This window comes from Centruroides sculpturatus, unplaced genomic scaffold (assembly GCF_000671375.1).
Source record: "Centruroides sculpturatus isolate CEXI.00-Female unplaced genomic scaffold, Cexi_2.0 scaffold828, whole genome shotgun sequence".
Taxonomy (NCBI): domain Eukaryota; kingdom Metazoa; phylum Arthropoda; class Arachnida; order Scorpiones; family Buthidae; genus Centruroides; species Centruroides sculpturatus.
This window is the reverse complement of record NW_019385075.1, coordinates 115,180-141,579: the sequence shown is the minus strand read 5'-3', so window position 1 is coordinate 141,579 and position 26,400 is coordinate 115,180. Positions and strand designations below refer to the sequence as shown.

The 26,400-nt window shown below is 30.6% G+C and overlaps 2 protein-coding genes across 3 annotated transcripts in view; both read right to left on the bottom strand.

Moving 5' to 3' along the window:
- Positions 1–11,735, bottom strand: part of LOC111634289 — an 18,465-nt gene extending 6,730 nt beyond the window's left edge. For both annotated transcript variants that reach the window (XR_002758181.1, XM_023379026.1), the window contains exons 1-2: positions 11,157–11,735; positions 4,022–4,165 (exon numbers count right to left, since the gene is read on the bottom strand). Coding sequence is in view for 1 of the 2 variants with exons in the window: in XM_023379026.1 (XP_023234794.1) it covers positions 4,022–4,165; positions 11,157–11,451 (439 nt within the window). In the remaining variant the exon portion in view is untranslated. The remainder of the gene's footprint in view (positions 1–4,021; positions 4,166–11,156) is intronic.
- A 4,080-nt stretch (positions 11,736–15,815) lies between these two features.
- LOC111634282 (stAR-related lipid transfer protein 7, mitochondrial-like) overlaps positions 15,816–26,400 on the bottom strand; it is a 43,595-nt gene continuing 33,010 nt past the window's right edge. The window contains exons 6-8 of the mRNA XM_023379021.1: positions 23,428–23,583; positions 19,889–19,973; positions 15,816–16,433 (exon numbers count right to left, since the gene is read on the bottom strand). Of these exons, the coding sequence (XP_023234789.1) occupies positions 16,306–16,433; positions 19,889–19,973; positions 23,428–23,583 (369 nt within the window). The 3' untranslated portion in view covers positions 15,816–16,305. The remainder of the gene's footprint in view (positions 16,434–19,888; positions 19,974–23,427; positions 23,584–26,400) is intronic.

Genomic DNA, 26,400 nt, shown 5'->3' with positions numbered 1-26,400 from the left:
CATTTTTATATATATTTTTAAATCCTTTATAATTTTAATTATTTAATTGCTCCTTCCTCTCTTCCTTGGCATGTTGTGAAATTTCTGATAGTTGGATAATAAACCGTTTTATTGTAATTTGTCTTTTTAAATTATTAGATGATATTAAAATTTGGAAAAGGGGATCCCTAGATCGGTAAAATAGGCGAATTTCCTTCTACAACTTTGGTTGTTGTTCGGTATACAGTTAAAGTTTTAACAAAGTTCGAGCGAATACGTAATTAGCAAAAAAAGTTGAAATAAAGTGATTAAACAAACATTATTACGAATATCGTAAATAGCAGTTCACAGATGCATATATAGAGATATTTTCTGAAGGGGGAAATGGTCTTCACAATTTGAAATCGATCGGACACACTGTGCTCGAATGCTCGTGTAAACGCGCGCCATCTATCTTAGGATAAATGTACTATGCCAAAAACCTTCGTGGGAGTGTATTAAAAAACTTTCCGAAGTTTTATGGCAATCGTACTATGTAATCGGTATATTAAACAACTTCCCAAAGTTTCACGGCAATCGGATAAACGGTGTGGTAATGCATGAAGGACACACACACACACACACGCACACACACATTCATTTTTATATATATAGATTATTATAAAGAATGTATAAATAAAATTTATTAAATTGTTTTAACAAGTTCTTTTACTGTGAAAGTCAATAATCATTTTTTCCACTAATTGTAGTCTTATTTATGTATGCTGTTAAATATTATCATTCAGTTATTGAGATTTACCTATATTAATACAGTAGAATTCACTTATTTTGATCACTGGTAATTACTTATTTAAATTACCAAATAACTTTTTATTACTGTTTATTAGTTTTATAATTTTTGTTCTTTAATTTGCATTAGTTTTTCAATTCCATTATAAGTATATTTCAAGTTACAAGAAAAAATCAGTAATACTTAAATGTTTTCAAGCTTTTTTGACTCCTCTTCAGAGACTTGCATATACATTGTATGTATGTATCTATGTGTGTATGGCCTTATATATTTGTACTTGTGCAACTTAAAGAGAAAGGAACAATATTAAACATTAAGTGCTTCAAAATGAGCCAGAAAGAACCAAAAACATTGTTTTAAACACTTTGAATTAGATGAAAAAACCATGCTTTATAAGAATGAACTTTGCTCATATTGACCAGGAAAAATTTTTTAAATAATTCAAACAAAAAAAATATTATAAGTTGATAATGTAAATTGTAAATACTTATTTTTGTTTTGTTTAAAAATATGTCATTGTATTTCAACTTCAATTTCATTTAAAAAAACTTTTTTCATAACCTCTTATTTTTGCATACTTAGGTGTAAAATCTGAAATAAAAATTGCAATCTATTTTTTGTTTTATAGCTTAAAATACAATATCAGATGAGTTAAATTGACATATTTGTAGAACACCATTTTTAAGAAATAAATGAGGATTTAGGTTAATTTTCAGTCACATATTTTGATGGTTAACATGTAAACTTTTAAATACTTTTTCATATTTACAGACAATGAAATTAAGAATTGTCTAAATCCAAAAACTTCATACACTAAATGTAAACTATTTCTTTTTCTATTAAACTGGTATGTGTGTATGTATGGCCTTATATATTTGTTTTTACCTGTTTCTACTTTCCAGGCACTGAGGGCCTTTTCCATGTTCAGCAAGAGTTTGACCAGCTTATAATGGGGAGCTAGGGTGTGGGATAGGGCCCAACATATCCAGTTAAACCAGTGTTTTTCAACCTTCTTGAATACGAGACCCCTTTACAAGTTAAAAAATTCTTGCGACCCTCCATGGCCAAATTAAAACTATGTCAGTGATTTTAAAAACTACTGTAAGTATTTAATTTTCTTTCTGTAGAGATTTAAATATCGATAAAAAAAAACCAACTGTACTGTAAAATAAACAGGCACAGCCTTCTCACTGAAATTGTAGGTTTTTTTATTTTAGTGTAGGACCTACGAACACTTGTCTTTTTCTTTTACCCGCGACCCCCCTTGTATGGCTTTGTGACCTCCCTGTGGGTCTGACCCACAGGTTGAAAAACACTGAGTTAAACTATCCAGGAAAAGTTTTTGGAGATCCAACCTAACATGGCAGGCTAACACTTTACTGTTTGCCCATCCAGCAGTCCTTGTAGAGTTGTTATTACATTGAATATACGCAAACTGTCTGTGAAATTTAAGAATTAATCATCTTTTTATTTATGAAAATAACATAGTTTTGCTCCATATTTATCTAAAAGTATTTAATGTAATAATTTCTAGAAAGAAATAATAATAAATTAAGTTCTGATTCTTATAATGGATATTTTTAGAATAGGAATGAACTTTGCTCATATTGATGCACCTCAGCTTTTATCTAAATTTTTTATTGTAAGCCAATTTAAAACCAAGTAAACCAATATACAACAAAAAGAAACAGTCTAATTTAATCTTTTTATTTTTAAAAACAAGCAAGACATCAATTAGTACCTATATTATTTAACAAACTAAAATTTACAGGTAAGAAAAAAAAAATAAGTGAAAATTATTTATCATCACAATGCTGTACTACAATTTTAAATTAAATAAATTTAAAATATGATTAAAAATATATGCTCGCCACCTCAAATTAGTAGTCTTACCCCTATATATCAGTTTTCTGTTAGAAATAGAGTCATGCTGGTCATCTATCTAACTCTTTTCAGGGAAAAATTTTTTATTTGAACTTGAATAACGTGACTTCCAGTTTGCACCAGAAGTTCGTATATAGTTAATTGGACCTCCTGCCCCTAATCTTTCCATATCTGGTCTTGACTTCATGTATCTAACACTGTTCTCAAGATTAAGAAAGGACAGACAGCTGGATAAATAACAGTAGGAATTTGTGTGTGTACAATTTTTTCAAATTGCAGCCCAATAATATTTTTGAACATGTGGGTGAAGTACTTGTTGTCTATCTTGATTGATTTGGTTATATTTCATCCAGGCAGATTTGAGTTTCTATTTATAGCACTTCTTTGTAAAGTGTTAGTTTCGGTTTCTGCTAACAATGATATAATATTTTGCTTTTAATATATATTATATATAAAATAGATATAGGTAATATTATATTATATACAAGGTAGCTTCAAAAAGTTCCTGGAATTATGCTGGGTTACTCAATTAAAGGCAATGAAAAAAGGAACATGTAATGCATGTCTTATCTAAACATGTCAGGAATAGAGAAATACATTCAAACAAATCCATACTCTCTGCAAAGTTGACAAATTACCATTCACTAAAGGTTGTATTAGTGAGATGTCAAGAAACAGAGTCTGTCAAGTGTCTGTGGGAGAACAATATGCAAATATCAAATTTTTTTGTTATTGGGGGAAAAACCTTCTGAGATCTTGAAGCATTCTCAAGTTTATGACTGGCAAAAATGCTTTTGTGATGAGTGTATTGCTGAATTTGCGAAGTGGTCGCCAGTCGATATCATCATCTCAGGAGATTGTTAGTTGTACACAAGATTGCGAGGTCAGACAGATTTGAGCAGATTGCCAAGATAACAGGAATTTTGGTTGGAAGTTGTCATTCCATCCTGCATGATCAATTGAACATACACTGTGTTTGCCAACATAGTGTCATTGTCCTGAATGCTCATGGTGGACCTCATGCAATTTTTACCTCTTTTTCCCAGTATTTTTGGTACCTGGTACCCCTACCTTCTTGAAAGATGCCATCAGGGAATGCCACTTTGATGTGTATATATATACACATCAAAGTGGCATTCCCATATTTTTTTGTGTATATATATATATATATATATATATTACAAAAAAATTAATACAAATATAAGTGTATTCATTGGAACTTGCAGCAGAAATTAAATTCATTAAGGAAAAGAGAACATTGTTTAGAATTAAAAATGGAAAATTTCAAAAATTGTATAATTCAAAAACATTTAAATAAATTTAAAAAATTAATGGATTAGTAAAGCATCAATATACTTTAATACTTACTTTCATTACAAATTTCTGAAGCATTAGCCTCTCTTTTTATTTCTATATCTAAACTATCCATGGTATATCTCTTATCTGGTAGCGAACGTCGTCCTAATATAGAATGCATGAGTTTCCAATAAGGCCAATCTGGAAATGGGCTATCTGTAAATATAAATAAATCTATTTTCAAAATATATTCTATAAGATGAAAAATATCTGTTGAAAATATTAAATAAATTATTTTACTTAATACTTATTAATGACATTTAATACTTATTAATGACATTTCTTTGCAATAACAAAACTTACACTTTTTGTGGCATAAACAAATTATTTTAGATATAAATGCTATCATTTCAGCTTGTAACATTTATGTAATACAATATTCTAGGAATCAGGACCCTCGTTATACATATACATAAACATCACTAAGCCCAATTTATTAATAATAAACCAAACTACCGCCATAATTAATAGAGCTATTTTTCAGCTATTATTAATAATTACAAACTAAACAATTTGGTATTAGAAGTAGACATCTCTTGTCTAAATTCATAATTTAATATTTATTAAATAATTTTTAGAAGTCTGGAAGAAAAGAATTGGCCTGGAGTGGGTTTCAAACCCACTCCAGGCCAATGCACTCCAGGCAGTGCATTGCCACTTACACTACCCAGACCACCGAGCAATTCTATTTAATCCTTGATATAACCATTCACAGTTACTCATGAGCAACTGAGGACAACTTCTTTGTCCATGGCCTTTAAAAACATTCACTATACAGGTAGCCCTCGGTTTACGCTGGTTCAATTTACGCCGATTCACAATAACGCCGCTGCGCAATTCGCCGTTTCGCAGTGTAATTCCCCGATTTTCCGTATGCTATACTGATTTTCATTTCAGTGTTGACGTATTTACCGAGCCGCAACATTGTACATTCGTTAAAACAAAGATTTTTATTAAATATATTTATTTTTTCTGTTTAATATTATTGGGTATGTATACATTTGCATTAAATTAATATTAAAATACTAAACGTTTAGGTACCCACGAGTCAAGATATTAAACTTAATAGTCCAATAAATGGCGTCCGAATCCATAGCGCCAATGAATGTATCCCGTATCAGTTCATTCAGGAAAACACCTTACGACGCAATAGCACTTCCGGCGATCACAAATTATCGTTAGTGAGACAAATCTACTTCTCGTTGGCCAGACGATATTTATCTCTCCTTAGCCACCTTGAATTTTCCCGCTCAAACTGACCTTATATATGCGCTACGGCGACCGGTGGTCGACCAATCAGTGTCTTCGCTCGTCTGTAGCTCTACGTCGGGTTAACGTATCCTTTCAACTAAGGAAAGTTTGACGGATGAAGTTTGTGAGTTAGACAATGTTGGGAGCGAAGTGCAAATGTAAAAAGGAGCATCATATTCGACCATATTCCGAAATTCTTAATGAAAGAAATCAAAAATGTAAACAATTAAAGATGGATACTTTTTTCCGAAAAATGTAAGAAATTCGAAACTAAAATTTTTAAATAAAAACATTTTACTTTATTTTATGATAAAATACAAATTAAAAATTTATATGTATTTTGTATTATATTGTATTAATAAACAAAATTATTAGCTTATTTTTCACTTATGTAGAACCTAACCATATACCTCACTGTAAATACAGGTTCGTTTTACACCGATTCGATTTGCGCCAGCTTTTGTAGGAACGGAACTGAGGTGTAAACCGAGGGCTATCTGTACCACTGATGGCACTCAGCTGGATGTCGTTTTATCCTAGCATGGTATATACAGCAGTGTCCACAAAAAGGATACAGCTACAAAAAAAGGAGAGGGCACAAGAGCTATTAAAAAGGGCATCATATGTACATTAATAAAATATACTGTACATACACACACATGTATATATATATTATATAAAATATATGTATACTGGTATCTCTTGATTAACGCAGCTAATTAATCCCTTGATGCTACCACATATATTAAAATTGCATTAATCAAATACAGTGGTACCTTAATAATCAATGAAGAAACAATCACAATACTCTAAAACAAATTTTCAGTTAATAACAAATATTTAGGCTGCAATTTGAAAAAATTATAGACCTATAAATTCCCACTGTCATCCTTCCTTACTTAATCTCTTGAACAGAGTTAGATGAAAGTCAAGACCAGATATGAAAACCCCTTAAGGAAAGGAAGCCCTGATTAACTATATATGAACTTCCAGTGCAAACCGGAAGTCATGTTATTTCAATTCAAAAATTTTCCCCAAAAAGAGATACAACTCAATTTCTAACAGAAAAAAATATGATGTACAGGGGTAAAACTACTAATTTGAGGCGGAGAGCATACATTTTAAATAAAATAAATTAAAAATATGATTAAAAATTGCAGTCCGAAATTGTAATGATGTCACAATAAATAATTGCTCATTTTACTTTAATTTTGTCATTAGTAAAAATATTTTCTGTGATAAAAATGAATAACTAATTTAAAAATAAAATAAAACCTTAGAACACCCCTTTGGGATTAAGAAAAGGACAACCCAATGACAAAGGGGGACACATGCCTCTGGAGTAAGCTTACTGTACATACAATCCTGGAAAAAGTTTGAGACTATCTAAGTTTTCAAACTTCCCATTAAAATTAACCGATCTCCTGTATATATGTTGGTATTTAGGTATTATAATAACCATAAACCAAATATAAAGTAAAAACTGATTTTCATATTTAAGAAATTCAAATACAAGAAATTATTGCTTGCAATTTGCCTAGAGAAACATTTGAGACTAGGATCAAAAATTTATATTTTACAACATTCTAAAATACAATAGATATTGTAATCTAATTTGTATACATCCATCTTGTATGTTTTCAACCTTTAGTAAAAATCGGATCTGGTAAAACATTAACAGATGAAGAAAAATGCAAAATACATGTATTCAGAGACCGGGAAATTTGAATGTGGGAATTTGTATTTATTGCAGGTCTACTAGGAAAGTCAAGATAGTTTATGGTTATTTAAAGGACCCTGACAATTATGGCAAAGCCAAACATTGTGGTGGGCAAAAAACTTTCTGCCAGAGATGATAGGACAATATTGAGAGAAGCTACATCCTCTGTTATGTCAACTAGTTATACAGCTACCTATAACACCAAGAACAACAAGGTATGTTCTGCAAAAGTCTGCAAATCATGCATATATTAAAATGCACGCACAGCTAAAATTGGCAACCTCCCATAAGGAAAGGTGGCTAGACTTTGCAATGCATTCAGATTTATGGAATTGCACCACTTACTGATGAGAAGAAATTTAACTTATATGACCTTGATAATATGCAATACTATTCATAACAACCTTTTTTTATTTTTTTATTAATTTCATCTTTTATCATGTCGTGTACAAGGTGGAGGATCTGTGATGGTATAGGCAGCTTTCACTCATCAGTTAAAATTAGTTATTGTTTTCATTTCATCTTGTTCAAAGTGTTAGGAAATTATCTTCTGTCATGCAGAGACGAAGCAATGGATTAACATTTTATTTTCCATGCTCCTATTGATAACGTTGCCTCAACAATGACATAGTTGTCTGACAAAGATATCAATGTTTTGCCAGGGCATGTATTCCAGATTTAAACCCAATAGAAAACCTTTGAGTGATTTAGTAAGAGTGGTTTATGCCAATAGAAAACAATTTTATGTTTAATGTTTCTAATCTTGTTGTTCTAATCTGTTAATGTTTCTAATCTATGTTATCTTAAAACAGCAATTGTTACTGCTTGGGATGAAATTGGAACAACTCTTACTAATCCATGACCAATGGATCGATTGATGTTATTCAGGTTAATGATAAACAAATTAAGTATTAAACATTGTTTTTCCCATTGTGTTTCATTTTTGTGGTGCTTTTTTGATCATGGTCTCAAACTTTTTTCCAGGACTGTAGAATTAAAAAAGTTTATTATGCTGCATCTTAAGTTACCTATAATTAAAATAATATTTTCATATCATTTAAAATTTTATAAAATATCACTTCATTTTAATCAAATTTTATAAACTTAAAATATATTTTTAAAGCTATAAATTGTTATAAATCATTTAATTTCATTACAAATGATTTGTTGATTAAATAAGGACAATTCATTTAATAAAAAACAGTTTATTAAATGAATTCTATATAATATCACTCTAATATCAAAGTTTATAATTTTATATACATTCTTCTAATAGGTAGAGGAGATTTTAAATGACCAAAAGACTTTACATTGAAAATTATCATTGTTTCAGATTTTTCAGATATTAATTGATGAACAGGTTCAACAATTTATGATTCTTACATTTTAAAAATTAGTTTATTTTGATACAACTTTCAATAAAAGAATTTAAAATTACCCATTATTTCTATAATTTTCTTAATGTGATTTGCCATTAGAAATCATAACTGAACATTGTTTGTAAACAGCAAATATTCTGTAAAATAATTCCGTAATTATTTTACAGAATATTTGCTGTTTACAAGCAATAGTTAAAAATTAATAAAAATATAATTCTGAACACTTTTGACTTCCAAGTAAATTGAATCCTAAATATATTTTTTACAATGTTACAATCTTGGGGTACAACTTTCATATCAAATAGTCATTTATTTTATTAGTGTCTAAAATATTTCTATTTATATGATTTGTGTAAACTGGACTTTTATTCATTACTATTTTAAAATATAATTGACATAATGTATATTATAAATTATATATTTAGATTCATGTACTGTACAATGTATTTAGTAGAATAAAAATGCTAGCCTTTTATATGTACAAATATAATTGGTATTTTTCTTTATTTGCCTAATATTTATCTTTTAATAGTCTTTTATATTAATGAAATAATCTTTGGACTTACAATAATAAAACTTTTGAATCATTTCATAAAAAACTTATTAATGTGTTTCAAAATGAGCATGACAAATTTTAATTTTAAGGTCGGCAGGGCAGTTAAACATTTAGACCCATACAATGATGTTGATGATTTTAGTATTGTACTCAATTTAATGTAGCAATGACCCATTAGGAATATTCTAGAGCAGCGATTCCCAACCTGTGGTACGCGTACCCCTAGGGGTACGCGATAGGTTGTTTAGGGGGTACAGAAAAAAGTTAGTTATTATGGCAGAAAAAATAATATATTATGTATCACAAACTAATAGTATTAAAAAATTATTACATAAAAAATGTTCTTTGCAACAATTACAACTTTATTATACATTTTTTCTTTTAGGTTTTTTTTCTTTAATTTAAAGTTACAATATGTCAAATTAACAATACGGTTACTCACTTAATTTCTTAAATGAGGGGTACAATCTAGAGATATGACATGTCACGGGGTACAATTTAGAGATATGACATGTCACGGGGTACAATCTAGAGATATGACATGTCACGGGGTACAATCTAGAGATATGACATGTCACGGGGTACAATCTAGAGATATGACATGTCACGGGGTACGCAAATGAAAAAAGGTTGGGAACCACTGTTCTAGAGGATCGATAGTCTTAGAATATTTCTATTCCTATGATGACTGATCCTATGATGGTTTAGTATTTTTAGAACATTCTAAAATATTGACTCTCTCATTAGCTGTCAAAAAAATATTTATTAACTCAGTAATCTAGGAAGAGAGAGAGCAGTTTCTATATTTTTATATTTCAGTAAGTGTTAATTTTGGAAAATAGATATTGTAGTTTGGAGATCAATTTAAAATTTAAATAAGCTAGAAAAATTTTTCTGAAAACTTTTGTTGTTTAGTAACTGGAAAAACAGATAAAATTTTATTTTGTTTATTAAGATGAAACCATGCATTATATCTAATATATACTGCAATTTTTGGTTTTATATGCTTTATCATGCATGGCAATACTACAACTAAATTACAATTTGGCAGCTGACAGATTTGTCAATGTCCTAGAAATTATAAATATGGATATAAATGTCATAAGTTGAAATGATGTTTTATAACTAATGTAAGCATAGCATATATCATAGCATATTTCAGCAAATATTTTCATTTGACATTTTTATTTTGTTTCAGATTTTATTATATAACTTTTAGATTTCATCCATTTATTTAATATTTTGTTTAAAGTAATTTATAATGAATTAAAATTTCTAAATCAAAATCTAAAAACTATAAATAGAATGTTGAATGATTTTTTTAAAATTAACTAAATTTTACTTTTTGGAATATGTGGGAGTTGGAAAGTGGTAGCATTAATCATTTTTAAGTGTCCTTTAATCCAGTCGTAAAAATCTAGCAACCCTATAAGTGAAAAATCTTAGTCAATTTTTAAAGTTAAATTGTATATTATCTATAGATACACTCAAAATTCTATTTATTTTATTATTCATTTGAAAATATAAATATGAATAACTAATCAGATTCAGTTTTTGCATTAAAAATTTATCATATTTAAGAATTATTTTTAACTATTCTGCTTCTATTCCTTTTATTATGTTCCTTATTATGGCCCGATGACAGAAATTTATATTCTAGAATATTTTATTCACTAACTATTTGCAACTGAATTTAATCAAATTTAGTGAAGAAGTGAATTTATAACATTAATATACTATAAATGTAGTAAAATGCCTCAAGAAGTGCTTTTAATCATAACACCATTTTAACCCTATATAAAAATAATAATAGTAATAATAATTACAGTATAGTACTTGTATATATAATTCAATATTTACTGTTTGTTTTATGAATCTACAATTAGAATTTTAAATAATTGGTAAATGTGTGTTTTAATATAGAAACATATTCAAGAAAATAATAATAATAATAATAATAGTAGGCAATGCCCCAGTGTATTATAATAATACACTGGGGCATTGTCTATTTCCTATATAACAAGTATTTTATTGTATAAAATCGATTTTCTCGCATTTATTATTTTCTCCACTTTATATATATATAATAATCCATATAAAATATATATAATTAATAAAAAACTCAGTAGAAATAAAATGAATTGAACAGATACAGAAACCAGAGTTTAACGCAAAATGCATATCAACTGACGTAACACTAGTGTTATTGACACCCACGCTTTCCGTCCGCAGCTTACTTACCCGGTTTTAATGTACGTTTCAACTTAAAATACTCCTTTTTCAGATTAGAAACTCTGGTTCTGAGTTCGGAAGGAGTTCTCTCGAATAATTTAAGTTCGTTAGCAATTTCGTTCCATAATATATTATGTTTATAAGCTTCTTGAAATTTCTTTTGCATTTCTTCGCTTCCCCATTTGTAGAGTAGAGCTTCGGTTTCCTTGGCACTAAAATTCTTCTTTTTCTGTCTATTTAAATTGTCGGCCATTTTGGTAGCGTGTAGACTACACTCTCCGTCGGACACGGTAGTTACCCACATCCAGGTTTACGGCTGTAGAACCAGAGTCCAGATAGGAACCGAAATTTTACTCCGTTCTTCGATCTTGTTTTCTGTCCAGCGAAAGGCCATCGTTTTTCTAACATTAGTTATTTTGGAAACTTGCTAACGGTCCTTTCTACAGAAAAAGAAACACTATTAATAAACTTGGACGATCTCGGATCATGTGACCGCACGTCTCTGCCACACCAGTGTCGATTAAACCAGTTTCTAGTGTGGTTAAGCCAGACGTCACGAGTTTCCTGTGCCATGCGATGTATTTGTTCTCGTCAGCCAATGATTTCTAGTTAATTTTTTCCTTTGTTTCCTTTATTCACATTCTCATTTAAATATCATAATAGTTTGATTAATTAAATAAAGATTGTAATTAATATATATTATTATGTTCTAGTTTGATTGAGACCGTCCGGTGTTTCGAAAACAAATATTTTTGCCGATTTATTTTCTCATTTATTCAGATTCAGTGTGTTATTTAATGAGAAAATTTTTAATAACCAATTCGGGCACTTTGTCTGCTCTGCTGTTGAATTATAAGCGTGATTGAGCGGAGTGGACTCGAATTTCTGTGAGAGTTAGGAACCTTCGTGGTGGTCTATCCCGGATATGTCGGACTCGTCCCTCACTATCCGGCCTCTGGAGCTGGTTGAATCTATAATGGGTTTGATTAAAACGACTCTTTCAGTGCCTTTAAGGTGGAAAGAATCAAAACGAAATAATAGCATATTTACTCATGTGCAGATTTACAAGATTACCAAAACGCCCGTTTATGCCAGGCCCGAAGAGAAGCCCTCAAAATTAATTATTTTCTGTAAAAAGAAAGTGATATAAAAAAAAAACTGGCACGACTTTCCGGTCATCCATGATTTACAAAGTTAAGGTTAGCACCAAATGTTAATTTTATTTTAAAATAATTTTTATATTATTTATTATAAAAAAGAAAAAACCTTATTTTGAGGGTAGGGTGAGTTTTTAAAGAAATTATAAATGCTAATACAGTATTTCGAGTTAAAGAAATACCTGTACGAGTTATATTCAGAATTGTTGCTTATGGTAATGATTTAGGCATAAAAACACTTCGAATTATAGGTGGATCGTTCCGACCCCGAACTATTTACTAAGAACACTTCCATCCCATGTCGAAACAGTTCCGGTCGGAATTGCTAATGCGTTCTTCGTTTTGTATTTTCGTGAATAAGGCTTTTCACGGAATAGTGAACTCTGTCGGGATTTGTTCTTGCACTACTGTATATCAAAATGTTCCACGAGTTTTTGGGAATAATAAAATTAGTTTTGAGTATTTTAAATTTATGAGGATATTGTTAAAATTCGTACTTTTATTACAGTCGTAATTATTTGTTTTATTAGTAACTATCAATAGTAAATATGTGCGGCATTGTCCGGTCAAAAAGAAGACTACACTTTAAAATGAAAACCATATTTAAAGTTTGGTCGTTTTAGCCTATCGTTGTATGTTTATCACGAAGTGTCAAGATTAAATCGGGGGAAGAGGGGGTGTCCAGATTTCATAAAAATCTATATTTTCCTCCGAGTCCAAGAGAATAAGTACGAAAATTTTGATGCAGATCGGACAAAGGATTTTAATAAGGGAGAATGAACTCGGGGGAGTGGTAAGGTGTCCAGGTTTTGTGGTAGTCTATTTTCCACAAAGTCCGAATTAAGCAACAATAATTTGGAGCAGATTGACCAAACACTAAGAACAGAGAGGGAAACATTCTATTGATATTATATTGTATATAAAACTGACGAGGGACGGTCTAGTCGAACAAACTAAGCAGTTCTGAGGGAATATAACAGTTTCAACAGTTCCAGAAGCAGAACTGATTTCCTACATCTACAATCTGGTGTGAGGGACGAACAGACCCACAATAAAGTGTTATTTTAAATTTTAATTTGAAAAATATAATCGGTTAAATTCGAACGTTTTATCGAGTTGGGCTAAAAGCCATAAAAATTATTTCCCACGGAGTTTGTTCCTTGTTGAGTCGGATCAAGTTAGTCAGGGATGTGTCACCAGAAACTTTGGAGAGAGAAGACATATTGGACGTGCGACCGTTAAAGGCCATCACCTGACCTCCTGGAAAAAACCCAAGAGGAATGAAGAAGAGAAAAGAAAAAAAGACCCCGAAGTCAGTCGTCATCCAAAGTCCGCCAGACAAAGTCGTCCTCCAGGATTAAAATCGTGACCCCGGATTAAAACCGTAACCCAGGATAAAACCCGTGCACCAAAATCCCGAAGTAACACTGTGACAGAAGTAACACCGTGTCTCTTTAAGAATCTCAATCCCACTTCCGTGCTTCCACGCCTCCGAGTTCCAGTTAACGGACAAGAACTAGTGGAAAGACCATTTCAGAGGAGTCCATAGTGTCCTCATACTACAGATCTGCGACCTAGGAAAAAGAAAGGTATTTATCAACCCGCGACTCGGTTGTAAACGCTCTCTCTCGAACGGAATAGTATAATTAAGTCCGCTAATATGCCCGATATCTCTGTATTTTCTTTGTTTATTATTAAAATTGTTAGTTGTTAGAACATATGGAGTCCGAGTGAGTCACTTCCTCGTCTCTCTCCTCACCTCTACTCCGAATCCAAGCGCTCACACGCTACCGCTCGCGAATCTTTAGACTTAACGTCGCGATTTCCGAGTCCCCTAGAGACTCGGTGGTGTCATCCTGACAGGGCGCCAAAGAGGTGCCGACCCTACGGTCACACTGGCTACAGAATCAACTTGAGTATTAACCAATGAGTATCAGCTATTGATCGCTTAGTTGTGCAAGTTACTTCCGGTTTCTTCCTCATTTGTTAAACATGTCACCGCCATTATAAAGTGTTATGAAAGCATCACGTTCTGGTATTGGAATACGAGGAAGTTTGCTATAATAGTTGTTAATTGCATGATTCCTTACAGTTAATGCATGCTATAAAAATTTAACACAACGGAAAAGTCATTCTACCATTAGAGAGAGAAAATAAAATAAAATTTCACATGTTGCCCGACATATTACGCGAAAAAGTGCTGATTGGTTTAACTGAAGCGACATCACGCTTGACATTGTCTATGGAAAGAATCGGCTCGAGAGCAATTGTAGTAGTCAGTGACCGTGCGTTCTGGGCTACGGCCACTCTAAGAAAACGCATTTGAAATGCCGTTGTAACGAATAGAGAAAACTTTAATATATATTGTAATGCTACCCTACTATAATTTAATAAAGCCACTCGACGCAACTGAAGCATTCGCGAGAAAAACAAGTTTAATCATCGAAATACCAGGGACACAATCTTGGGTCCCTTTGTTAGTTTCTTTAGCATTTAAAAATTTGAACAAATTATATAAATTTGTTAATAAAGGATAATCTTTCTTTTACTAACTACCGAAACAAAACATAATTCATGATATGTCACTGCATTGTTTGAACTGCATTCTGCTTTTTAATTTTCTTGGATTTCTTTTTTTAATTTTTGCATTCTGTGCTCAGCACCGTGGAAGGGGGATTTTCACCCTGGCTCCTAAGCTTTACTGTTATTTTTATTAAAAAAAAGAGTCTTAAATTTATTTTCTATTGTTATTAAAGAAACATTCTACGTATTTCATTTAGTGCAAAAGGAACCCGCGGTACCTCTCGATGACTGTATTCTGGCTCTGTTAAAAACACGAAATATTCAGTATTTCTCTCCTCAGTTATTTGAAAATTTTCGTGTTTTAAAAGTGCATTTATTAGAACTTATATTCACGATAACGAGTAAAATGGTCTTTTAAAGGCTATTTATCTATATTTTTTCCATTCTCTCGTGTTTATCTTGCCTTTAATGAGTATATTCGTTCATTTATATTTTATTAATCAAGTCGATTTAACTGCTAATTGTTACTGCAAGAAATTTATTTTAATAAAATTATTATGAGAATAATNAATTTCGAATTAATTTTTTATTTAGTTGTCACGTCAAGATCCGATACATACGGTCGTCCTGAAAGAATACCTATGTTCTCAAATGTCACAATTGCAGCAGTCTCTGGGACAAACTGCTTTCGAACAATTAATGGCAACTGTAGATGTTGAAACCATGCAGCAGTTGAAAGAATACCTGGAATCTTGAAAATTAAGTTGTAGAATAACTGGACTATAATATTACACAAATTGCTGTCGGATCTTGAAAGTTCCATTCTTCGGCAGATCGAGCAATTAAACATTTGCATTGAACATCAATGTGCTAAACGATTATTAACATCATGGCTTTTTTGCTTAAAAAAATATTATATTTATGTCTAAAAACTGTTGCCAATTGTATTTTGTACAGCAAAAAGAATAATTTAAAAGGCAACTACATATTTTCAGTAAATATTTTTATTTTCAACATTTTCTCAGATTATAGATACAGTATAACTACTATCCATCTTATTATCTCACAATAATATAATCTATAATAAACCCACTGTTAAGCTGTTGATTATTATAAATTCAAGTATGAAAACATTTTTTTTAATCTTGGCAGGAGTAGAATAAAATTGTCTTTTCAAGATTATGTAAGAAATTCATTGAGAGATTTATAATAAGCCCTACAGTTTTCATTTAAGAGAAAACTACAGGTAATATAAAATTATAAATACTAGGCTATATGTCTAATGAGATGGCACAAATTGACTACATTTAAAAAATTTTATGGTAAAACATTGGTATGGGAGTAAAATGAAAACTTTTAATTCTCTTATTCTAGTTTTCATAAAAATAATAACATGTACATCTAACCTATTTTTAATATTTCAAATTCCTTTTGATGAATTCTCATATTTATGTATGGTTCATATTTTTCAGATTCAGTTAAGCATAAGCATATTGAATTCCATTAGAAGGGCAGGTATTTGATGAAGAGACCACAGAATGAGACCAAGAATGACGATAGAGTTCTTGGGCTGCAGCATGCAGTTTTTCAACGAAGTCAGGAACCCCTAAATAAATTTTAAAGAAAAATATATGAAAAATTATTACATCTATTTCAATGTCCTGAAAAAAGTATAGTAAAGACAGAAATACTCTTGTTGACAGAAACCTTAGGAGGCATTGGAATCCGGTCAGTGTTTATGTTCATACTAATACATGATTTCAATATAGTAGCAACAATGTAAATCTTTAGTATCTTGTATGACCTACTCATGCATGGACACATATAGGCACCATACTATCTTAAAGTTTGGCAAATTTGTTGGCCATCTACATGTGCAAGGGAGTTGAAACATTTTTAGACAAATCCATTCCTGGGAAAAACTAGCTGTGTGTAGTTGAGCATTATTTCACTGGGCTCCTCTCATCAATAGTTCTCTTTTACAGAATTGAAATTACTAAAAATTATGCACAAACAAGTAGATTTTCAGTTAAATTATATAATTGTTCTAAACCAGTGGTCCCCAACCCCCGGGCCGCGGACCGGTACCAGTCCGTGGATCAAATGGTACCGGGCCACTCAAGAAACATTAAATTATTTCCATTTTATTTACTGTGGTATTTCCTCGGATTTGTGCGACTTTTAATGGACGACGGAACAACGGAATAAACTGGACATAAGAAACACACTTCAGGTGTCATTGTCTCCTATTACCCCCAGATGGAACCGTCTCGTTGCAAAGGGGATTGTTAGTTCTCGTGGGTTTTCTGGGGCTAGTTTTATACCTTCTTTTTCTGAGTGGTCTCATGGGTTTCCTCCTCAAGATCATACTTATAATCAAGCTCAGGGTTCTCATTGATTTAGCGTTCTAGTGAGTTAAAATTTTAAATCGCATTATATTCATTTTTTGGTGTAACTGTATATTACTTTGAAGGCATTTTTAAATACAATTAAATTAAAATTATTAAATTAAATTAATCTAAAATATAAACAATCAACGTTCCCCCCTCAGTGGGCCGCGGTAAAATTATCAAATGTTGGCCGGTCCGCAGCGATCAAAAGGTTGGGGACCGCTGTTCTAAACTAAAAAAAACAACACAAGTAAAATGATATTTGTTTATACAATATGACATTTTGTGCCTCATAACTGCAGTTGTACTATACAAGAAATTAAGCTCTATGTGGCACTGGAAATGTACTGTACTTACTGTTGTTGTGTCTTACTAAACAAAATTCTCTCTGGTGGTAGACAAAGACAGAATTGTAGTTGTTCATAATCAGACATCCCCAAACCTTTTGACTGTTGGCCCCCTCTTTATTAGCAGTATTAGTAAAAAAATAAATAAATCTAGTTTATTCCACAATTGTTTTCAAACATAAATATGCACACTGTAAGATCTTTTAACATCCTGAACATTAAAAATAATTAAAGCATTTTCAGGGATTTATATCAACTACTTTGGGAGCCTGTTGTCCCCTTTATCCATTGGCTCCAACACTAACTCAGTCATCTCACAAGAGGATGGTTGAGGTCACCAATTTTGATCAAACTTGCCGAGGTTATAGTGCACTCCATGACTGATATAAGCCAAACAGTAGGTGCAATACTCAAAATGAAGGAGAAAATTGAGGTTGAAAATTGCACAATCACTTAAAACCTGTAGAGTGGCCAATAGCTTGGAGGGGCACACTGGTTTCATAATTGTAAGGTTGGTGTTTTGAATCTGTGGTATCAATGTGATTTTTTTCCATAAAACTATAAAAAATGCACAATAAACAGATTAATAAAACAATAAAATCCATTTATTTCAAGTAACAAAAGCAATTAAGAAATACTAACTAACAATATTTACTTAGAAAATTGAAATTTTCAAAACACTTAAAACCTTTAGAACAGTGTTTCTCAACCTCTAACGAATCGTTGCCCCCTTCAATAAAACTATTACGTAGTATTGCCCCCTTCACTACAAAATTCCGATGCCGAGGGACAAGGCTAATGCTAAATTTGTACTGCATTGAATAGACTAGTGACTAGTATAAGTGTTATTTGTTTAATTATTGTACAATATAACAAATAAAACATCTAATTATTCTTAATATAATGTTTTACTATATCGCCCAGAAAATTGTTTTTCGCCCCCAAAAATATAAATTGTTACTAATTGCCCCTCAACATGGAAAAACGCCCACAGGGGGCGATATTGCCCCCGTTGAGAAACACTGCTTTAGAATTTCCATTATTTGTAGTGTGGCTGGTAGCTCAATGGGGTCTTGTCAGTTTCATGAAGTTGTTTCAAATCTTGTTGATTTTAATTAATTTTTACTTTATTATATTTATTTAAAAATTAGATTTGAATATTCATTTATAGTACAGTTCATCCTTACTCTGGCAACAAAGTCATTGTTTAACCTAAATGCATCTATTTTTATTCTTTAGTGAATGCAATTAGATGACTTCAATATCTCATGCTAACATTAATAGCATAGAAATGTGTTCTGTAGAAGAATCACTAAACGACAATATTACAAAATTTACATATTGTGAAAGCATCCTTCAAAATCTAGACCTAATTGCAGCTTAGGGTGGTTCATCAATTTCAGAAGTTGCAAACGCAGTAGGGGAAAAAAAACATTAAGTGCTCTAATATTTTAAATATTAATCATTTGTTTTTCCAGTGACATGTAAATCATCATCTTATATTGTATGAATTTATTCAATGTGCACACTGAAGAAATGTTAATTGTCTTACAAGCATGTGAAACGATAATCATCCTCCAAAAAATTGTGCTCCTGGAAAGCAAACAGATTGAATAATGATAATAAAAATGTCTTCTTTATTAACAAAATTATCATTATTCAAGGCTAATCCTCTTCCCAAATAAATTATAAATATTTTAGTTTTGAATATTCATTTATAGTACATATGGGATTCATACTAATTTTTAAATAAATATAATAAATTTAATTTTTACTTCATTATTGGTATTTTTAGTTTTGTATTAAAAAATTAATTAAAATCAACAACCTCATGAAACTGACAAGACCCCATCAAGCCACCAGCCACTCTACAAATAATGAAAATTCTAAAAGTTTTAAATATTTTGAAATTTTCAATTTCAATTTTTTCCTTTATTTTTGAGTATTGTGTCTCAACTGCTTGCACATGTCAATTGTTGGGGATGCATTATAACCTCACCTAGTTTGATCAAAATTGATGGCTCAATATTAGGCCATCCCCGTCAGTATGGCCACACTGCAGCTTTTGTCAAATTCCATTGTATAGACATGCCTGGGATTCAAAGACATCCAAACAATGGATACACTGAAAAACACTAAGCCTCTGCAAACTTTTTTTATAGGATACTGGAGTAGACATTTTCTTGCCTACAATCACACTACAACTTTATCATTTGCATGCCTGTCTGAGACAGAATTGTCCAATTACTGCAAAACTCATCATTTAGCTATCTAAGTTTAACTTTTTTGTCAATGAGAATTATTATTCAATGAAATGAATTTACCTGAGGATGCCATCCAGTTGTAAGCAGGAGATGGAAATGCTGCTTGGGGATCATCAAAGTAAGTCAAGATATAATCAAAGCCATTCTGCAAGAAAAATTATTATTATTATTTTACTCATTAATTATAATATATATAAATTAATATTCAGAACATAAATACAGCTAAAAATACACAAGTAAATTACATAGTCTCTTTTTCATTTGGACAACCATGAAATTTTGATTGTTTATTTAAAAAATTAATAATGATTAATTTAATTTAGATCTTTACAGTTTTATTTTTTATTGTTTGATTAATGTCCAACTTTCAAAGTTTATATTATTTTAGGACATATTTATTTCAAGATAATACTTGTCTAATAGCATGGTTTAAAAATTTGTTACATGTTAATGTAAAATTTATGATATTGGTATTTGATTATTAGACAATTGGAAAATTTTGCAGTTATCAAATGTCATCATTTTTGTATTGAATTAGACATTCCATTCAGTATTCACCTCACCTTTTTTTTCAGTTATAGAGAGAGGATTTTGAAAGTTTCTATACATAACTGAATCAAATACAACAGAAAATAAAGTGCAAATGTGAATATTCAGAGGCTGAAAAGCATGTGTTGGAGTGGTTTATACAGTTTAAAGTTCAAAAATATTCCTGCTGATGAAAAAGCTGAACAATTCTGACAACAGAATGAATTCAGTATGTTCCAATTATTAGCTGGATAAATTTGTAGTGAGATTGCATAAAATGGTTAAAAAGCCTGGATGACATTTTCAATGCAAATGAAACAGACTTATTTTTGCTGCTAAACAAAACATGCTGTTCAATGATAATAAATTGTGGAAGTAAAAAAGCAAAATAGATGAAATTCTTTTTTCTGGGAACAAACATGACAGGCAATGGAAAACTGCTATCATTCTAATTGGAAAATCAGTAAAGTCTTGATGTTTCTACATACAATATGCAGCAAATAAGAAAAAAGCTTTGATGTCATCTATGCTTTCTAATTAGTTGAAAAAATTTGACACCTGCATCCTTGCCGAAACAGAATATTAATTTTGTCAACAATTATAGTGCATATTTAATGAAAGATATATTTGGTGATGAAAGTCAAACCATTGTAACTTCTAGATCATGAAATCATTCAAAACTTTAACAAAAAATGAAAATGAAGCATTCAAATTGCATGTAGCAAGTTCACTTTAAATTTATATGATTCATGTTTCATATGATTAAATTGCAATACAGAAAGCAAAGATTAAGTATCATTGCAAATTACTTTACAAAAACAGGTTTTGATCAACAATTTTTTAGTGCTTTGAATAAACTGGAATTTCCTTCAGAGTCCTTCAATTATATCAAAGAATTTACAGCATAATAAATAATTAAAAAGTGTCATTTGAAGATTTTGTCAATGCTAACAGTGACATCACTGAAGATTACTTAAAAACTAATGTTGTGAAAATAAGGAACAGTAAAGGACAAGTATCTTGCTTGCGCTGTTGAGGCACTTTTTAAATGCTACATTAAAATTGTCTTCGGAAATTCATGTAACAGACTTTTTTCATTAATAACATTTTATTTTTATAGATACATACAGTATATTGCAAAATAACTCCATGTGAAAGAACAAGAGCCTACTGTATACAGACTGTTCACTTAACACTTACGCTGGAAAGACTTCTCTTGCATATGGATAAGTACAGTACATTTACATGATGCATTAATTCCATTCCTATGTTTACAGTAAAATTAATTCATTCAAAAAAATAAGCAGATAAATTGGACAGTAGTTCCAAGGTAGTACATAAATTTTCCAAACATATGATTTGTCAAAGTTTTGCTTTTATATGAAACCACATAATTCAGAGGTCCTTACAAAAGAGCTAACATTATGAAGTATGTTACATGCTCTATCAATTAGCAATGCCTTTTACTTTTCTGGGAAAACCATTTTCCACCTGCATAGACACTACCACTTGATACAAACTTGTTTCAAAGTCACAGATGAAGGTCCAAATCCCCTCATCTTCATAATGGTGAAAGTTTTCCACTTTCCTGCTTATTCATACACAAGCATACAGCAAGACAATGGAGACTGAAGCAGTCACAAAAACATTATCATGACATACTTGTGCCAGTTGCAGATAGCAATTGCTATCCATTATTCTCTGCGTGTTACTCAATTTGACTTGTGCAACACGACATTAAACTATAACATGTTTTGTATATATGTTTTACACTAAACATAACTGGTATGGTATATGAAGCAGATTTTAATCCTGTACTTGACACACCTGGACTAGTGACCACTATCTTGATCTATCCACTGTCACGTATAGGATATTATTTACAGATAAGGCATGTAAGTGGCTCAAAGACTAGTTTGACAATCAATAGATAGGACAACACAATCCTGTTCCACAATCACCATATTTCCTGGAATTTACATCCCAGCAAAAAATTCAGTGGAGTCATCTAAATGCATTATTTATAGCACTAATGTGTATGTATTGTAATGTTATTGACAGAAGCATTTCATATTGTATCTGCAGCTTAAGACAGTGACATCAAGTATGTTTTGTGCCATCCATAATATTACTCTCAGCTAACTCTTCCTCTGTACTAATTTATTTTGTTGTGGTACGCATTCAAAAACTGTTTTTGAATTGATTTATACAACATTGCTTTTTATCCTTTACACTTAGACAAGATGATTTAGCAAAACATATAAAGAATCTCTGTTATTCTTTCACTTGGTAGACAGATAATGTGTCTGTGTAAACTGTGCAGAAATTTCTTTTTGAATGAATTTATTTATTTTACTATAAGTGTTGGATTGGATCTAATGCACCATATATATATATATATATATTCATGCAGTGCTGGAAAGATCTCTTTTGTATCTGGTTAAATTTTAAAGTGAATACCCTGTAAATTATCTTAAATCTATTAGCAATATTATTTTTTTGTGCAATTATTTAATTAATTGCACAAAAATTGAAAATATTTATAATTTGTTTTATAGATCAATTGAATACTTAATACAGTATATATACAGTAAATACTTGATTATACAAGGTAATGTGGACTGATGCTATCTCAAAATAGATGGCATTAAGAATTACAGTGTAAATAATAAGAAGAGTAGTGTAGAGATCTGCCTCAGAAAATGCAGAACCTTGGATAATTGGGGGTTCTACTGAAAAATTTTTTAAAAATAACTTACTATTAATTGTATACATCCTAACCATTTTTTGGTAAATTGTGAATACTAGTATAGATTCATTTCTTTTGCAACTGTATTTTGTTTGGTTATTGTATAAGAAGTGCTAAAAAAAAGCTTTTATATGCCTTAATATTTTGTGTAATCGTATGCATGTAAATTGATTAAAAAAATATTTGATCCATTATCAATACCACCTTAATTCTAAATTATTATACAAAGATAACTATTGATTTTCTCATTTTAAATAAATTTTTCTTATCTTTTTATATACTATTTAAATTCATAGAAAATATAATCATTAATATACTGTACCTCATCAAATCCTCTATGAGGTTTTATGACCATTCTAGAACTGTAATTAGTGACTCTAACATATTTATTGTTTGGTGGGCAGGAAGGATGATCGGCAGCTCGAGAAACTAGGACCATTACATTATTAGAGTAATCAATCTGTAAAAATTTCATATTTTTAAATTATTATTTAACATACTACTATGTGAATATACTGTTTCATTTATTAAGAAATTGCTAAATGTTGTCAGGGTATTTTATTACTAACAATAAAATTACAAGTGAAGTCTTCTGAGCATCCACAACCAGAACTTCAAGATTAATAAAATAAAAAATAATATTTGGAGATAAAAATCAGAAACTTATCAAACTAAAAAATTTACTTTTCACTAATCTTGTAATTAAAATAATATTCCACTTAACAAATAAAACAGATATTGGCTAAAAATGCTTCTACAAAACACCAGTAAGATATAGAATAATAAGCTACAAGAAATTCTTATGCTTGGAGTTTAATGGTATTGGTTACAATAGAAAAACTATAAGATTGCAAATAATGAAGACGTCTGTTACAATTATATAAATACTTATTGATATTAATCAATGAATTATAAGCAAATAAATACAGTTAAATTCTCCAGTTACACTGGACAATATGATTGATGCAGTTACAGCATCTGCACTCGTGCTATTCTGAAAATATTTTTTTTATTTCTCTCAGTTTCTCGTCATCATTGTCTAAATAGTTACTATTTTGTCATTTCTTAAATCAAAATACTCAAAGTGAAACTAATTTTAATAGGAATGATTATTTCAAAATTTATATAGCTGAAAACATTTCAATTCAACATGACATATGTTAAAAAGACATTTGCATAAAGTTTGTTTAGGTGTATTGAGTTCACGGGTTGGATGTCACGCCAACTTATGTCAATCAAAACTTCCAAGAACGTCAGTCTATGAGGCGTTAAATATACCTGAAATTATTTTTAATTTACGAGCGCTTTCGACGTAAATAAGCACGTCGTCTTCAGGTAAAATTAAATTCGAATAAAGAATTCGAACCATACATTTAAATTTAAAACATTAACGATACTAGCCGTTTTTGAACATACAAAAAAGAGATTTTAAATTTAAATATTTAGAATTAAACATTTAAAATTGGTGCGCATGCGTTTTAAAAACAAATAAAATATTTTATAATATAACAAATTTTAAATGTATGGTTCGAATTCTTTATTCGAATTTAATTTTACCTGAAGACGACGTGCTTATTTACGTCGAAAGCGCTCGTAAATTAAAAATAATTTCAAGTATATTTAACGCCTCATAGACTGACGTTCTTGGAAGTTTTGAAAGTTTGTTTAGTTTTCAACATAGTAAATTGTCATTTTTAAATTTATTAACTATTAGATAATTATTAACAATAATTAATAATAATGTATTCACAATACAAAATTTAAACAAGTTATAAGCTATTTTCAATTGATTGATTTAGCTAACAACGTATGTAGTGCATACCAGAACTATGTACCATTTCTAACAGGCACACAATAAACTATGTAAGCATTCCCTCTCAGGACAAATTTGAACAAGCCTTCACCAGTCAACTTGTAAGGTTCCATTAGTGTGCCAGAAGCAGGACACACTAATGGATGTTCATCCCTATATAAATAAATATAAAGATTGAAAAATGTGACATTGGGTTGCAAAACATTATATCATATTATAATTATTTTAATTGGTGATATCTTCATTAAACAGTATGTTGTTTTGAAAATAGTTTTATGTAAAATTTCTGTATAATTTGTTTCATTTCATTTATTGTAGTTTGAAGAGGATCAATACTGGTGACTTGTATAGTGAATAAACTTTTTTAGTTTCAAGTATCTTTGACGTTTTTTCATATTCCATAATTCAATCGGTTTTTCTTCCTTTTGAGTATTTAAATACCATTAATTTGTCATCCACATCATGCGTCAACAAATGGATTTCTAAAAAACAAATTTTTCAAAACAAATTGTATGAAAAGAGCATTGAATTTTTCCAGATTAAATCAGATATCATGTAAAAAAAAAAACAGAACTGTTTTTTTTTTTTGCAAAATTAATATTATATGTATACAAAATTAATTCTTTTTAAAAGTAACAAGTAAAACGGCAAAACTGTATTTGGGACAAGACTATGTCTCGGAGATGAAATCACTTTGATGCTCAAGGCAGGTCTCATTCTCCTATCTTCTTTGATATTGCTGCTTTTGGGTGCAATCGTTCAAACTTTGCCAGCCATGACCACAAGATCGTCCACGATGCATCTTCAATGAAATTAATCTATCTAATTTCAAAATTTCTTTCTGTTGCATGCTGGCCCGGGATGAATTTTTGTTGATGCATAACGAAAAGTTCCCGTTTTTGAAAAAAATAATCGTGGCTATTGTATCATCTGAAATTATTTTTTTTATTTTGCACAAACAATATACAGTTTAACCTGATTATAATGTCATCGAATGTAACGACAGCCCTAATATAACATCAAATTTTTATCGGTCTTACGATTTTACTATACTAGATAACGTTAAAAAAACCACTTGTAACGACATAAAACCGTTTTAATGTCATATTTGAAGCACTCCCAAATTTACAAAATTAGATTACAAATTTCATTTAACCTAGAAGAAACTACATGTTCGGTCCTAAGGTCAGAGTTCACTTCTTAAAACGATTGCGTATGGTACTCTCCCCTACCTGACTTCAGTGGGGTGAGGTGGCTGTTTCACCTGTTTGTAGAAAAGGGTCGCCATTTTGTATTTTATTTTGACTCAATTCTCGGTCCCCCGACTAGCTATGAGTCTGGATTTTTTTATGCGCAAATGATTTGGGCACCTAATACTCTGTGCCAAATATCAACTCTCGACATGTACTCCTTCATACCTCTATGCTGGTAAGAACGGGTGGCAGTACGATTTTATAAACAAGACATAGTCTTGTCAATAAA